Below are 15080 nucleotides of genomic sequence, written 5' to 3'. Positions count from 1 at the left end.
CCAAACGCAAATGGTTTTAAAATAATACAAGCAGAATATATTAAAGCTGTTATTTCACGGATAAGAAATGATAATCAAATTTTAGGATTTAGGATATATCCTAAATGGTTAGGATTTGGGATATATCCTAAATCAAACATTTAAAAATATGCAAAAATGTTTAATAATATTTTCATTATGTTTTTCTTTTTGAAGAAGCAGTAATAGGCTTTCAGTGAAATTCTTTTCTCTTAAATGTTAATCAGCGTTTCTCAACCCTGGATCCACATAAGAATCTCTTGGGGATCTTTTAAAAAAACCACTAATGGGCTTCCCTGGTGGCGCAGTGGTTGAGAGTCTGCCTGCTGATGCAGGGGACACGGGTTCGTGCGCCGGTCCGGGAAGATCCCACATGCCGTGGAGCGGCTGGGCCTCTGAGCCATGGCCGCTGAGCCTGTGCGTCCGGAGCCTGTGCTCCGCAATGGGAGAGGCCACAACAGTGAGAGGCCTGTGTAGCGCAAAAAACAAACAAACAAACAGAAAAAACCCCACTAATATCTTTTGACAGAGACTCTGAAACATCCTCCTAGCTGGACTCTGTTTCTATTTGAGGTCCCCTACAGTCTATTTCCCAGACAGCAGCCATAGTGAGCTTTCTAAAGGGTACCTCCCTGTTTCTATGACCCCTCCCAGGGCTTCTCACACACTCAGAACAAAATTCAGAGGCCTTACCATGGCTTATAAGGCCTCCATGTTCTGCCCTGGCTCCCTCTCCATCACTATGTCCCACCACTTTTTCTCTTGCTCAGCTGGCTCCAGCCAGACTGCTCTTTTGCTATTGCTTGAACACAGCAAGCTGACTTCCACCCAGCTACTTCTGTACTTGTCGCATCGTCTGCCTGAAACACTGCTCCCTCACATATCCTAACATGGCTCCGTCATCCTGGTCTCTGCTTAAACGCTACTACCTCTTTTTCTGACTACTCTGTCTAAAACACCCCTCCTTCAAGTTACTTTTTATTCCTCTAGGATGTTTTATTTTTCTTCAAAGCATTGACCACACCCTGAAATCATTTTGTGTATCTATTTGTTTTCTTATTTGCTCTGTCTTTTCCACTAGAATGTCTGTTTGGACATGGCCTTTGTTCATTGTTACATTTCCAGAGCCGGGCACACAGTGGGTACTAGAAGTATTTTTTTGAATTGAATTTTAACTGAAAACATCTAAAAAATATGATGTCAATTTAGATCCTACCTCAAAAGGTTTCGTAATGTGGTTAAATAGTTAATGTATAAAAAGCACATGGTACATGGTACCAGGTAACAATAAGTACTCAAATATCTACTCAAATCCCTTTTCTCTCTTACAGTTCATGGAGGAGTTCCACCCTTTTAGGGCTATGTCTGGAAAATTTAGTCATAGTTTCAGCAAAACTTTATGTAGTGATGAGAAGGAATGATTTCTTTTGGCCCAACCATGTCTCTTTTATCCCTTAAGTCCTTTCTTTCTTTCTCTTGTCCTTTCTTTTCTCTCCACTCAATCTTCCCACCATGCCATGCAAAAGCAGACAGTGCATTAAAGAAGGATGTAGAAATACTAGTGGGCACTTTTTCAAGCAGTTAAACTATGGCAACTGTCAAGTCCAACCTCACCTGATATAATACAGATATCCTTCTTTTGGAAAAACATTACCAGAATTCACCTCATGAACATTTTTTTTTTCCTAAAAAGGTATTCATTTAACTAAAAACAAAGAACTACGAGAGCCATTATGATTTAGAGAAAAGCTATCATTCATCAACTTAATGAGAGGTTTTGAAGCTGTCATTACCTATCAGCTAAATGACGCATAAACTCAGACATGCAGATTTACCATAACGTCATTAGAGATAGTTAATTTGGACTCCATAATGTACTTCCCAGAGTAGTCATGAAGTGTCTAAGCATCATTATGAACATTAAGAATGGCCTCACCATTGCCAACAGGATCCTTGTTAGATGGAATTTTTGGTGATGAATTAAATCTTTTATGTCTCTCTGGACTTGGACTAATACCCTGATGGGCCATTTGGGGTACTATCATGCTCAACAATACAGGCAAATGTTACTTATCAATAAATGTTTTGAGCCCAAAATGATGAAAAATATCTTTCACTGTCAAACTTCCAAAGTCAAAGCATTACTTTGCAGCTTTCTCAGTATTAAGTACAACACGGGGATTTATCTAGGCAATACAGCACTAACCATTTACCATTTGAGAGAAAAATGGACCTCTGTGTTCATTAGAATAGGAAACAAGTGATTTGCATGTGACAGCGGCTGAGACTTTCCTAGAGTGCTCTGCCTTGGTACAGTTAAATATATGACTTATTACAGGAATAAGACCCAAAGAGAAAAAAAAATTTAGTCTCTAATTAAGACACTGTGCCTGCTAATGAATCATGTTAGGAAAGAAAAGAATATAAGAAAAACAAAGTTTGGAAGGCATGCCAGTAAAGATGTTCAGAACACTTCCTCAAACCTCTGCATCAGGTGGCTTATGATCAATGACAGGGTGCAAAAAACATGGAAAAAACTTAACACGTGCTTACACAAGAAATCCACCAGAAACAGAGACAGTGTTTTAAATGTAAATATTAATAACTGCAGTAGAGAGAACTATAACAAAACTGAAAAACAGGTTAAGAGCCTACTTTTGTTACAAATGGCTTTGTGTATTTTAAAAATAAAAAAAATTAAGTCAAAATAATAATATCACTGTAAAAATAGTTCCCTTTAGAAAAATTTAGGGCTTGAAAGGTGAGCACTTTAGGAATATGTAGGTGAAGCCTCAGTGATGATGTTAAGCAGTCTGCTGCCCTCTGAGGCAGGGGTATTTGAATGTGAAACTGCCTGGGACCTCATCCCCTTAGCTTGCTCCACTCTCCACTGAACCCTTCTGTTTGTGAGAAAATAAAGCAAGAACTCTAAGTAGATAATCTAAACCATGCAAAAGACCTTTAATATACTTATTTGCAAGTCTGTTAATATTAAAATACTGATATGAGTAATTAAACATGGAAATTATTTCACCCAAGAAAGAAAAAGGAATTTATCAATTTGCTGAGCTGAGAAGAGACCAAAAACAGCTTCATGTCCCGACTAGGGATCGGGACACCTTTTATGGCTCTCCCACCTTTTATGACTCTCAGAGCGTATCTTGCCAGGAATATCCTGGATGCTTCCATTACTGCTGGTCTGAAAATTCTCCTTGGAGGTGAGACACTGTGGATGCATGACTCAATGACTATATAGATCTGCTACAGGACAGGTTGAAACATTAACTCTGTACACACCATTACAAAGTGCTGAAATTAACGTGTTTACATGTCTGGTTCTCATACCAACCTCTAAATTCCTTGAAAGTAGTGGCTTAAATCAACCACCTGTTTTGTCATATTTTTCTTTCTGTTCCACCAGGGTTTGGTACCTAGAAGTCACTCAAACATTTGTAGAATGTATGCAGCCAATGAAATTGCTTCTGAAGGGAAGAGGATGTGAGAAATGTATGTGCAGACACCAGTTACTAACACAACAATTCAATCTTTTGCCCACATCCACATACTTATGTCAGCCTTTTCCCTCAGAGGAATAAACAATGAATGTCTCTCATTTCTTTTCTTTTTCTTCTTTTTAGCTTTTTAAAAAACAAAGTGGGAATTCCCTGGTGGTCCAGTGGTTAGGACTCTGAACTTCCACTGACGGGGCCCTGGGTTCAATCCCTGGTCGGGGAACTAAGATCATGCAACCCCCGCAGCACGGCCAAAAATGAAAAAACAAATCTTATTGTTGGCCTCAATGGGAAAGCATATAGCTAAGATGGCTAAGGTTGTGGGTTAGAGCCCTTAAGGAGCTGATTAAAGTTAGTTTTACCTTGACCTTGGTTCACTTTCTAGTTTGGTGTAAAAGACAATAGGCAAAAGTGTGTGTGTGTGTGTGTGTGTGTGTGTGGAGATCATTATGAATTTATCACCATTAATTGACCAAAAAACCCAACCCAAAGTATAAGAGGTAGGTACTACTATTATTTCAATTGTAAAAACTGAGGAAAAATTGAAGGAAACTGATGCAGAAAGCTCCAGCTATGTGACCCTGGGAAAATTACTGAACTTCTCTGTGCTGTAGTTGCCTAATCTATAAATGAGGATAATGACAAAACCTGTGTCATAAGGCTGTAGTTAAGAGTAAAAGACTTAATTTAAATACCAAAGACAGTACCTGGCACGTATCAGGTACTCAAATGCTCCTAGTTAAAACCAAACCAAAAACTTCTAACGATATTACCCTAAAATGATTTAATTTTCATTTTATATGTTACCGAAGCCTTTACATTCTCTTGAAGCACTTCTCTCAAGTCATGATTCATCCCACACGAAATCTGGGCACTCTGTGGGCAGTACAATCTAGCACACTCATCTAGAGACAGCTGGTCCCAATGGATAATTTCAGTTTTCACAGTCACACTACTTGATGCCCAGGGAATGAAGTATCAAACTTTTCTAAAAGTGACAGCAGAATTTGAGTGAGCAGTTTCTTTGAAGTCTCCTCTAAAAGATAAACACCTCCAGCTATACACAATGTTCTGCTAGTCCCAAGCTCTTGACTATTAGTTTAAAAGAGCCCCAGAAGGAAGTGCTATTAAATTGCTTCCACAGCTTTCTGCAGTAGCTCAATATTTCTTAGAGTTAACACTGAAGTCCACCCCCTGTAGGATTGGGCTGGGCCCTGAAGCAGCGTTTGCTCTAGGAATTAACGACTGAGTGATTTCAAGAGAAGACTGAAAGACTCAAAGGGTGCCTTTGCCTGTAGCTAGTTGTAAAACATGTGTAGCAAACCATGGCGACCTCTCAGAGCCAATCTTCAAACACCCTTATTCCACTTGTTTCTCAAGGGGAATTTTCTTTTAATATGCTAAGGATTAGTTAGAACAGGCAAAAATTCTATCCTAAAGCAGAGATTTCCAATATAATTCAGAATATGCTTGTTTCTGCCCAATACATAAAATGGCTCATTATTATCAATTATGCTTTTCGTGGCCAATGGGTTTGGATTAAAATTCAAATTCCAGAGCAAAAAACAATTTCCATTTGCTTTAGAAAAGTGTCAGAACCAGAATTCCCCATCTTTTTTTTGAGCCTTAATTTTTAAAAAATATTTAAAATTTATTTTTTTACACTGCAGGTTCTTATTGGTTATCCATTTTATACACATCAGTGTATACATGTCAATCCCAATTGCCCAATTCATCACACCCCCACCCCCACCCCCCAGCCACTTTCCCCCCTTGGTGTCCATACGTTTGTCCTCTACATCTGTGTCTCTATTTCTGCCCTGCAAACTGGTTCATCTGTACCATTTTTCTAGATTCCACATATACGCATTAATATACAATATTTGTTTTTCTATTTCTGACTTCCTTCCCTCTGTATGACACTCTCTAGGTCCATCCACGTCTCAACAAATGACCCAATTTCGTTCCGTTTTATGGCTGAGTAATATTCCATTGTATGTATGTACCACATCTTCTTTATCCATTCGTCTGTCGATGGGCATTTAGGTTGCTTCCATGACCTGGCTATTGTAAATAGTGCTGCAATGAACATTGGGATGTAGGTGTCTTTTTGAATTATGGTTTTCCCTGGGTATATGCCCAGTAGTGGGATTGCTGGTTCATATGGTATCTCTATTTTTAGTTTTTTAAGGAACCTCCATACTGTTCTCCATAGTGGCTGTATCAATTTACATTCCCACCAACAGTGCAAGAGGGTTCCCTTTTCTCCACACCCTCTCCAGCATTTGTCGTTTGTAGATTTTCTGATGATGCCCATTCTAACTGGTGTGAGTTGATACCTCATTGTGGTTTTGATTTGCATTTCTCTAACAACTAGTGATGGTGAGCAGCTTTTCATGTGCTTCTTGGCCATCTGTATGTGTTCTTTGGAGAAATGTCTATTTAGGTCTTCTATCCATTTTCGGACTGGGGTGTTTGTTTTATTAATATTGAGCTGCCTGAGCTGTTTATATATATTGGAGATTAATCCTTTGTCCGTTGATTCATTTGCAAATATTTTCTCCCATTCTGAGGGTTGTCTTTACGTCTTGTTTATGGTTTCCTTTGCTGTGCAAAAGCTCTGAAGTTTCATTAGGTCCAATTTGTTTATTTTTGTTTTTATTTCCATTACTGTAGGAGGTGGATCAAAAAAGATCTTGCTGTGATTTATGTAAGAGTGTTCTTCCTATGTTTTCCTCTAAGAGTTTTATAGTGTCCGGGCTTACATTTAGGTCCCTAATCCATTTTGAGTTTATTTTTGTGTATGCTGTTAGGGAGTGTCCTAATTTCATTCTTTTACATGTAGCTGTCCACTTTTACCAGCACCACTTATTGAAGAGACTGTCTTTTCTCCATTGTATATCCTTGCCTCCTTTGTCATAGATTAGTTGACCATAGGTGTGAGGGTTTATCTCTGGGCTTTCTATCCCGTTCCATTGATCTATGTTTCTGTTTTTGTGCCAGTACCATATTGTCTTGATTACTGTAGCTTTGTAGTATAGTCTGAAGTGAGGGAGTCTGATTCCTCCAGCTCTGTTTTTTTCCCTCAAGACTGCTTTGGCTATTCGGGGTCCTTTGTGTCTCCATACAAATTTTAAGATTTTTTGTTCTAGTTCCGTAAAAAATGCCATTTGTAATTTGATAGGGATTGCATTGAATCTGTAGATTGCTTTGGGTAGTACAATCATTTTCACAATATTGATTCTTCCAATCCAAGAACATGGTATATCTCTCCACCTGTTGGTATCATCTTTAATTTCTTTCACCAGTGTCTTATAGGTTTCTGCATACAGGTCTTTTGTCTCCCTAGGTAGGTTTATTCCTAGGTATTTTATTCTTTTTGTTGCAATGGTAAATGGGAGTGTTTCCTTAATTTCTCTTTCAGATTTTTCATCATTAGTGTATATGAATGCAAGAGATTTCTGTGCATTAATTTTGTATCCTGCAACTTTACCAAATTCATTGATTGGCTCTAATAGTTTTCTGGTGGCATGTTTAGGAATCTCTATGTATAGTACCATGTAATCCGCAACCAGTGACAGTGTTACTTCTTCTTTTCCAATTTGTATTCCTTTTATTTCTTTTTCTTCTCTGCTTGCTGTGGCTAAAACTTCCAAAACTATGTTGAATAATAGTGGCGAGAGTGGACATCCTTGTCTCGTTCCTGATCTTAGAGGAAATGCTTTCACTTTTTCACCATTGAGAATGATGTTTGCTGTGGGTTTGTCGTATATGGCCTTTATTATGTTGAGGTAGGTTCCCTCTATGCCCACTTTCTGGAGAGTTTTTATCATAAATGGGTGTTGAATTTTGTCTAAAGCTTCTTCTGCATCTATTGAGATGATCATATGATTTTTATTCTTCATTTTGTTAATATGGTGTATCACACTAATTGATTTGCGTATATTGAAGAATCCTTGCATCCCTGGGATAAATCCCACTTGATCATGGTGTATGATCCTTTCAATGTGTTGTTGGATTCTGTGTGCTAGTATTTTGTTGAGGATTTTTGCATCTATATTCATCAGTGATATTGGTCTGTAATTTTCTTTTTTTGTAGTATCTTTGTCGGGTTTTGGTATCAGGGTGATGGTGGCCTCACAGAATGAGTTTGGGAGTGTTCCTTCCTCTGCAGTTTTTTGGAAGAGTTTGAGAAGGATGGGTGTCAGCTCTTCTCTAAATGTTTGATAGAATTCATCTGTGAAGCCATCTGGTCCTGGACTTTTGTTTGTTGGAAGATTTTTAATCACAGTTTCAATTTCATTACTTGTGACTTGTCTGTTCATATTTTCTATTTCTTCCTGGTTCAGTCTTGGAAGGTTATACCTTTCTAGGAATTTGTCCATTTCTTCCAGGTTGTCCATTTTATTGGCATAGAGTTGCTTGTAGTAGTCTCTTAGGATGCTTTGTATTTCTGAGGTGTCCGTTGTAATTTCTTTTTCATTTCTAACTTTATCAATTTGAGTCCTCTCCCTCTTTTCCTTGATCAGTGTGGCTAATGGTTGATCAATTTTGTTTATCTTCTCAAAGATCCAGCTTTCAGTTTTATTGATCTTTGCTACTGTTTTCTTTGTTTCTATTTCATTTATTTCTGCTCTGATCTTTATGATTTCTTTCCTTCTGCTAACTTTGGTTTTTGTTCTTCTTCCTCAAGTTCCTTTAGGTGTAAGGTTAGACTGTTTATTTGAGATTTTTCTTGTTTCTTGAGGTAGGCTTGTATAGCTATAAACTTCTTTCTTAGAACTGCTTTTGCTGCATCCCATTGGTTTTGGATCGTCGTGTTTTCATTGTCATTTGTCTCTAGGTATTTTTTGATTTCTTCAGTGATCTCTTGGTTATTTAGTAACATATTGTTTAGCATCCATGTGGTTGTGTTTTTTACGTTTTTTTCCCTGTTCTAATCTCATAGCATTGTGGTCCAAAAAGATGCTTGATAGGATTTAATTTTCTTAAATTTACTGAGGCTTGATTTGTAACCCAAGATGTGATCTATCCTGCAGAATGTTCCATGTGCACTTGAGAAGAAAGTGTAATCTGCTGTTTTTAGATGGAATGTCCTATAAATATCAATTAAATCTATCTGGTCTGTTGTGTCATTTAAAGCTTCTGTTTCCTTATTTATTTTCATTTTGGATGATCTGTCCATTGGTGTAAGTAAGGTGTTAAAGTTCCCCACTATTATTGTGTTACTGTCGATTTCCTCTTTTATAGCTGTTAGCAGTTGCCTTATGTATTGAGGTGCTCCTATGTTGGGTGCATATATATTTATAATTGTTATATCTTCTTCTTGGATTGATCCCTTGATCATTATGTAGTGTCTTTCCTTGTCTCTAACATTAACATTCTTTATTTTAAAGTCTATTTTATCTGATATGAGTACTGCTACTCCAGCTTTCTTTTGATTTCCATTTGCACGGAATATCTTTTTCCATCCCCTCACTTTCAGTCTGTATGGGTCCTTAGGTCTGAAGTGGGTCTCTTGTAGACAGCATATAGATGGGTCTTGTTTTTGTATCCATTCAGCAAGCCTGTCTTTTGGTTGGAGCATTTAATCGATTTATGTTTTTTTTTTGTTTTTTGTTTTGCGGTATATGGGCCTCTCACTGTTATGGCCTCTCCCGTTGAGGAGCACAGGCTCTGGATGCGCAGGCTCAGCGGCCGTGGCTCACGGGCCTAGCTGCTCCGCGGCATGTGGGATCTTCCCGGACCAGGGCACGAACCCATGTCCCCTGCATTGGCAGGCGGAGTCTCAACCACTGTGTCACCAGGGAAGCCCTAATCCATTCATGTTTAAGCTAATTATCGATATGTATGTTCCTATGACCATTTTCTTAATTGTTTTGGGTTTGTTTTTGTAGGTCCTTTTCTTCTCTTGTGTTTCCCACTCAGAGAAGTTCCTTTAGTATTTGTGGTAGAGCTGGTTTGGTGGGGCTGAATTCTCTTACCTTTTGCTTGTCTGTAAAGCTGTTGATTTCTCCATCGAATCTGAATGAGATCCTTGCTGGGTAGAGTAATCTTGGTTGTAGGTTCTTCCCTTTCATCACTTTAAGTATATCATGCCACTCCCTTCTGGCCTGTAGAGTTTCTGCTGAGAAATCAGCTGTTAACCTTATGCTAGTTCCCTTGTATGTTATCTGTTGTTTTTCCCTTGCTTTCAATAATTTTTCTTTGTGTTTAATTTTTGCCAATTTGATTACTATGTGTATCGGTGTGTTTCTCCTTGGGTTTATCCTGTATGGGACGTGCTGCACTTCCTGGGCTTGGGTGGCTATTTCCTTTCTCATGTTAGGGAAGTTTTCAACTATAATCTCTTCAAATATTTTCTCTGGTCCTTTCTGTCTGTCTTCTCCTTCTGGGACCCCTATAATGCGAACGCTGTTGAGTTTAACGTTGTCTCAGAGGTCTCTTAGGCTGTCTTCATTTCTTTTCATTCTTTTTTCTTTATTCTGTTCTGCATCAGTGAATTCCACCATTCTGTCTTCCAGGTCAGTTATCCTTTCTTCTGCCTCAGTTATTCTGCTATTGATTCCTTCTAGTGTAGTTTTCATTTCAGTTATTGTATTGTTCATCTCTGTTTGTTTGTTCTTTAATTCTTCTAGGTCTTCGTTAAACATTTCTTGCATCTTCTCAATATTTGCCTCCATTCTTTTTCCGAGGTCCTGGATCATCTTCACTATCATTATTCTGAATTCTTTTTCTGGAAGGTTGCCTATTTCCACTTCATTTAGTTGTTTTTCTTGGGTTTTATCTTGTTCCTTCATCTGGTATAGAGCCCTCTGCCTTTTCATCTTGCCTATCTTTCTGTGAATGTGGTTTTTGTTCCACAGGCTGCAGGATTGTTGTTCTTCTTGCCTCTGTCGTGTGCCCTCTGGCTGATGAGGCTATCTAAGAGGCTTGTGCAAGTTTCCTGATGCGAGGGACTGGTGATGGGTAGAGCTGACCGTTGCTCTGGTCAGCAGAGCTGAGTAAAACTTTAATCCACTTGACTGGTGATGGCTGGGGCCGGGTTCCCTCCCTGTTGGTTGTTTGGCTTGAGGCAACCCAACACTGGAGCCTACCTAGGCTCTTTGGTGGGGCTAATGGCAGACTCTGGGAGGGCTCACACTCAGAACTTCTGCTGCTAGTGTCCTTGTTCCCACAGTGAGCCACAGCCACCCCCCGCCTCTGCTGGAGACGCTCCAACACTAGCAAGTTGGTCTAGTTCAGTCTCCCCTGGGGCCACTGCTCCTTCCCCTGGGTCCCGATGCACACACTACTTTGTGTGTGCCCTCCAAGGGTGGAGTCTCTGTTTCCCCCAGTCCTGTCGAAGTCCTGCAGTCAAATCCCACTAGACTTCAAAGTCTGATTCTCTAGGAATTCCTCCTTCCGTTGCCGGACCCCCAGTTGGGAAGCCTGACGTGGGGCTCAGAACCTTCACTCCAGTGGGTGGACTTCTGTGGTATAAGTGTTCTCCAGTCTGTGAGTCACCCACCCAGCAGTTACGGGATTTGATTTTATTGTGATTGTGCCCCTCGTACCGTCTCATTGTGGCTTCTCTTTTGTCTTTGGATGTAGGGTATCTTTTTTGGTGAGTTCCAGTGTCTTCCCATCAATGACTGTCCATCAGCTAGTTTTGATTCTGGTGTTCTCACGAGAGGGAGTGAGAGCACGTCCCTCTACTCCGCCATCTTGGTTCAGGGCCGATCTTTATTTCAATTTTACTGGAGAACTACTTAACTCCTTCTGTTTTCATGAGTAGTTTTGTTAGGGAACCACTGACTGAAACTGCCCACACTGGATAGGCACGATAACCACTTGCATGACTTATTGTACAATAGGAGATCCTGGTAAGGAACAAGGAACTAACAAAGTACCACCAATTGGAAGAATCTGAGAAAGGTCAAAAGGAGAGAGGAGATGCCAGTCCATATGTCCTACCAACCTCCCAGAATCCTTCTTGCTGGAATCCATCTTGGCTGAGAGATGTGCATGCCACCAGGAAGAACCATGAGTCAGAATGATTGGCTAGAGACAACCTGGAAACTAACCACATCACCACAAAACCTGAGACTGTGAGCCACGTGGCAGAGTACTCCTCCTGGGTTCCCTCTGCTGCTCTCCACCCAGGTGCCTCTTCCCACTAAAGTCTCTTGCTTTGTCAGCACGTGTGTCTCCTTGGACAATACATTTCTGAGTGCTAGATAAGAGCCCACTCTTGGCCCTGGAAGGGGTGTCCCTTCCTGCAACAGTTTCCATCCTTTGTTATGTATACCTAAAAAAATCAGCAGACTGGGGGCACTCTCCAGTCATTTTGTCAATCAAAATTCCCTTCTCAAATTTCCAAATGCCCCTGTAGAGATGGACATTTGTCTCCAACTGAATACGTCTTCTTAAATGAAAGGGACTGTAATCTATAGAGGCCAGCAAATGGTACTGAGGTTTCTGGCCTAGGAGAGCTTTGAAAGTATTTAAAATCTTTGACATGGTATCCCCATTAGTCCATCCTATTAGTCCAAAAAATGAAAGTCCTCTTGCTGAGTGAAATTACTTGGTTTCTCTAAAATTTCCATTAAAAATAAGCTGGCCCAAGAGAATGACAAAGACAAATTTTTATTATTTATTTATTTATTTGATGGGAAATGGGAAGATATTTTAATGGGGGAGAAAGGAACGAGTGAAGAGACTGTCTGTAAACATTTATCTAGCATAGCATCTAGCATATCCAGAAGTCAACAACGTTTTCTGAGTAGAGTACAGAAGTCCCTGTACTCATGGTAATGGACAATCAATGGGGGGCAATGCATGGCTATCCAGGTATTTATGGTTATTTATTTATTTATTTTATCAAGATCACTATGAGTTGTAGAGACATGACCTTTTTACTATATAAACATCTGGCAAATCAAAGACAAATCAAATCAACTTACGCTTTGTAAACTAACCATTTTAAAGATAATCATTGCTTGGAAGAATCCCTCAATTACATTTTGATGTTTGTAGATATGCAATCAAATTGTAAGTTATGAAGAGAAAAGAAAGCCTTACCAAATAATTGATGACATAAAATCGGTCATATTCTCTGTTCTTAGGATTGATCCTACGATGCTGTTTTTTCCTCATGTGATCTTTAAGTGTATTTTTGTCCCTGAAGGTCTTTTCACAGTACAAGCACTGCAAGCTACAAGAAAGACACAAATGCTGAGATTAAATAAGTCTCTCAAATAGTTGTTGCATAGCCATTTATTATTATTATTATTGGGTCTTATAATTTATTCATTTTAGGACTCACAGAATCTTCAAATGGCATATGATATCCTTCTGGAATCCCTCTCATTTTATTCATTTGGCTTTAGAGGATGCATGCTGTGGTTTATTTTGTAGTTGGCTAACTTGGCCAACTTGGCTATTTAGTTAAAACTGTGATATAGATAGCAATTATCCAAAAATGATTTTGGTGCTTTACTAATCAAATTACCTATTCTAAAAATGAAAATGTAGGTATGTTCTTCAAATAAATATATGATAACTAGCTTTGGTTGCCTCCATTGAGTATAACAATTAGTCCATGGTTTGGTATATCTTGTGACCTAATTTGCAGGTCTGATTCCTAGCACCAGCTGTGGGACGTGGTCAAGTTACTTGACCCCTCTGATACCACTCATTTTCTGCTAACCTGATGATAAAACATACATTTTAGAGAATTTTTACGATAATGTATACATATATGTGCACATAAATTCATAATCATGATAACAATTCACACAAAATATAAATGTATGTATACATGTTTAATTTATTGATATATATACGAATAAAGTACCTAGCACATTCATAGCATACAGTAAGTGCTATTTTTACTATCTTATCATTCACATGTATCTTCTGCTAGAATATTTCCACTGACTGGGAATTCATTACCTAATGAGGCAGTAATGACCAGTTTTGAACAGATTACTAACAAAATGTCTTCCTCATACTAAGCTTGACAGTTGATACTGCCTGGATTACCCAACAGCCATTAGAGTTCTACTTTCTGGAGTAACACAGAATAAGTATACATGAAAGCTTATTCAAAAACCAAAACTCTGATGTTTTGGTTTGTTTGGCCTCACTGTGTGTTGGGCACATGAACTTGGGTTCGACAACAAAATGACTGAAATCAGTTGTTGTTTCTATTCTGAATTCTTTTTCATCTTTACTAAACACCCTTTCAATTATTTCTTATGCCTCAGAAGTAACTATATTCTTTTATAGTAAACAATTTATGGGCAATAAGTTGATTAGGGATATCATTACTGCTAATCTTGCTAGAAAGCACACCTGGTATTATTTTATAAATGAATGGTCATTCAATAAAAGAGTAAAGAGACTTGTTTTAATGTACTGTTGATACCGGAATTTGAATTCAGAACTTTTTATAATGGGTATTTTTTTCTCAATGTTATTGCTCCAAATGTTGTGGTCTGAGATACCACATTCATTAGTATTATATTAAATGAATAAAACTAGGTTTTGAGAGTAAAATCTTGGGCCCTTTCCTAGAAAGAAAAGGGGATAGATTTTTGAAAGCCATTTTGGTGATGCAGAGAATTTCCTTCCCTATTTCTACAAGCTAAACTCTAGATACTCACGGTTGCCAGAATATGACCTTGAGAAAAGTGGAGTGTTATGATATATAAATGTGAATAAATACTAAAAGGTAAAAGAATGCAATCAGTATGTTATGTTTCACATAAAACTGAATAACATCTAGCAATGTGATAATATATTTACTTTACTAAATGTGTAGAAAAATTATAGAGAAAAGTAAAGAAATTATGAATCCGAAATGAAGAATAGTGGTTTCTGGGGGAGATACTACTGAGGAAGGGCACACAGCGAGATTCAAAGGAAATAATAACATTCTCTTTCTTAGGCTGGTTAAGTATATTTTTCATACCCTATATAATAACATACCTTATAATGGCATATACATTGTTTGGTATATATGACATTTACATTTTAAAACTACTAAAAGGCAATATGATCTACAAAAAATAAGGATTGTCACACAAAATGTGAACTCCTCCAACACGAGAAATGAGAAAATTCCATTTCTTGAGTTACTTCTGACTATTAATTTTTAAAAATTCAAAACAGAATCCACGATTGAGACAGCTTCAGGTCGTGTTTCATAAACAAGTACTTACTTGTCAAGCTTTTTCTGTAATGTACACAGAAATTCATTGCAGTTCACAATGTTGTCTGGCAACCCAATGTTGAAAGTGTGTTCTCTGGCCATATGGTTCAAAAGAACAGATCTAGGAAGAAATTTGAGCAATTTGCATTATTTACAACTTATCTAGGAACAAATCAGGTCATGAGTAGTGTTTGTATAATGATAACAACACTAATTAGAAGTACAAGCAAAGGTTAATAAACACTGAAACACACATTTGGGCTATGAAAGAGTGACATGTTATAAAAAAAGTATGCATATAAACACTATCATATGAAAAGAAAGTCAACAGAAACTGTTGCTGAGGAAGCCCA

The 15080-nt window shown here is 38.3% G+C and overlaps 1 protein-coding gene across 4 annotated transcripts in view; it reads right to left on the bottom strand.

Moving 5' to 3' along the window:
* The window catches only part of ZNF277 (zinc finger protein 277), a 124812-nt gene that overhangs the window by 15571 nt on the left and 94161 nt on the right, over nt 1-15080 (bottom strand). For all 4 annotated transcript variants that reach the window (XR_003795276.1, XM_029233868.1, XM_029233869.1 and 1 more), the window contains exons 6-7: nt 14738-14848; nt 12594-12726 (exon numbers count right to left, since the gene is read on the bottom strand). Coding sequence is in view for 3 of the 4 variants with exons in the window: in XM_029233868.1 (XP_029089701.1) it covers nt 12594-12726; nt 14738-14848 (244 nt within the window). In the remaining variant the exon portion in view is untranslated. The remainder of the gene's footprint in view (nt 1-12593; nt 12727-14737; nt 14849-15080) is intronic.

Source organism: Monodon monoceros, unplaced genomic scaffold (genome assembly GCF_005190385.1).
Source record: "Monodon monoceros isolate NGI ecotype Baffin Bay Population unplaced genomic scaffold, NGI_Narwhal_1 Super_Scaffold_2, whole genome shotgun sequence".
In the NCBI taxonomy this organism is placed as follows: Eukaryota; Metazoa; Chordata; class Mammalia; order Artiodactyla; family Monodontidae; genus Monodon; species Monodon monoceros.
This window is presented reverse-complemented; position numbering and strand designations above follow the sequence as displayed.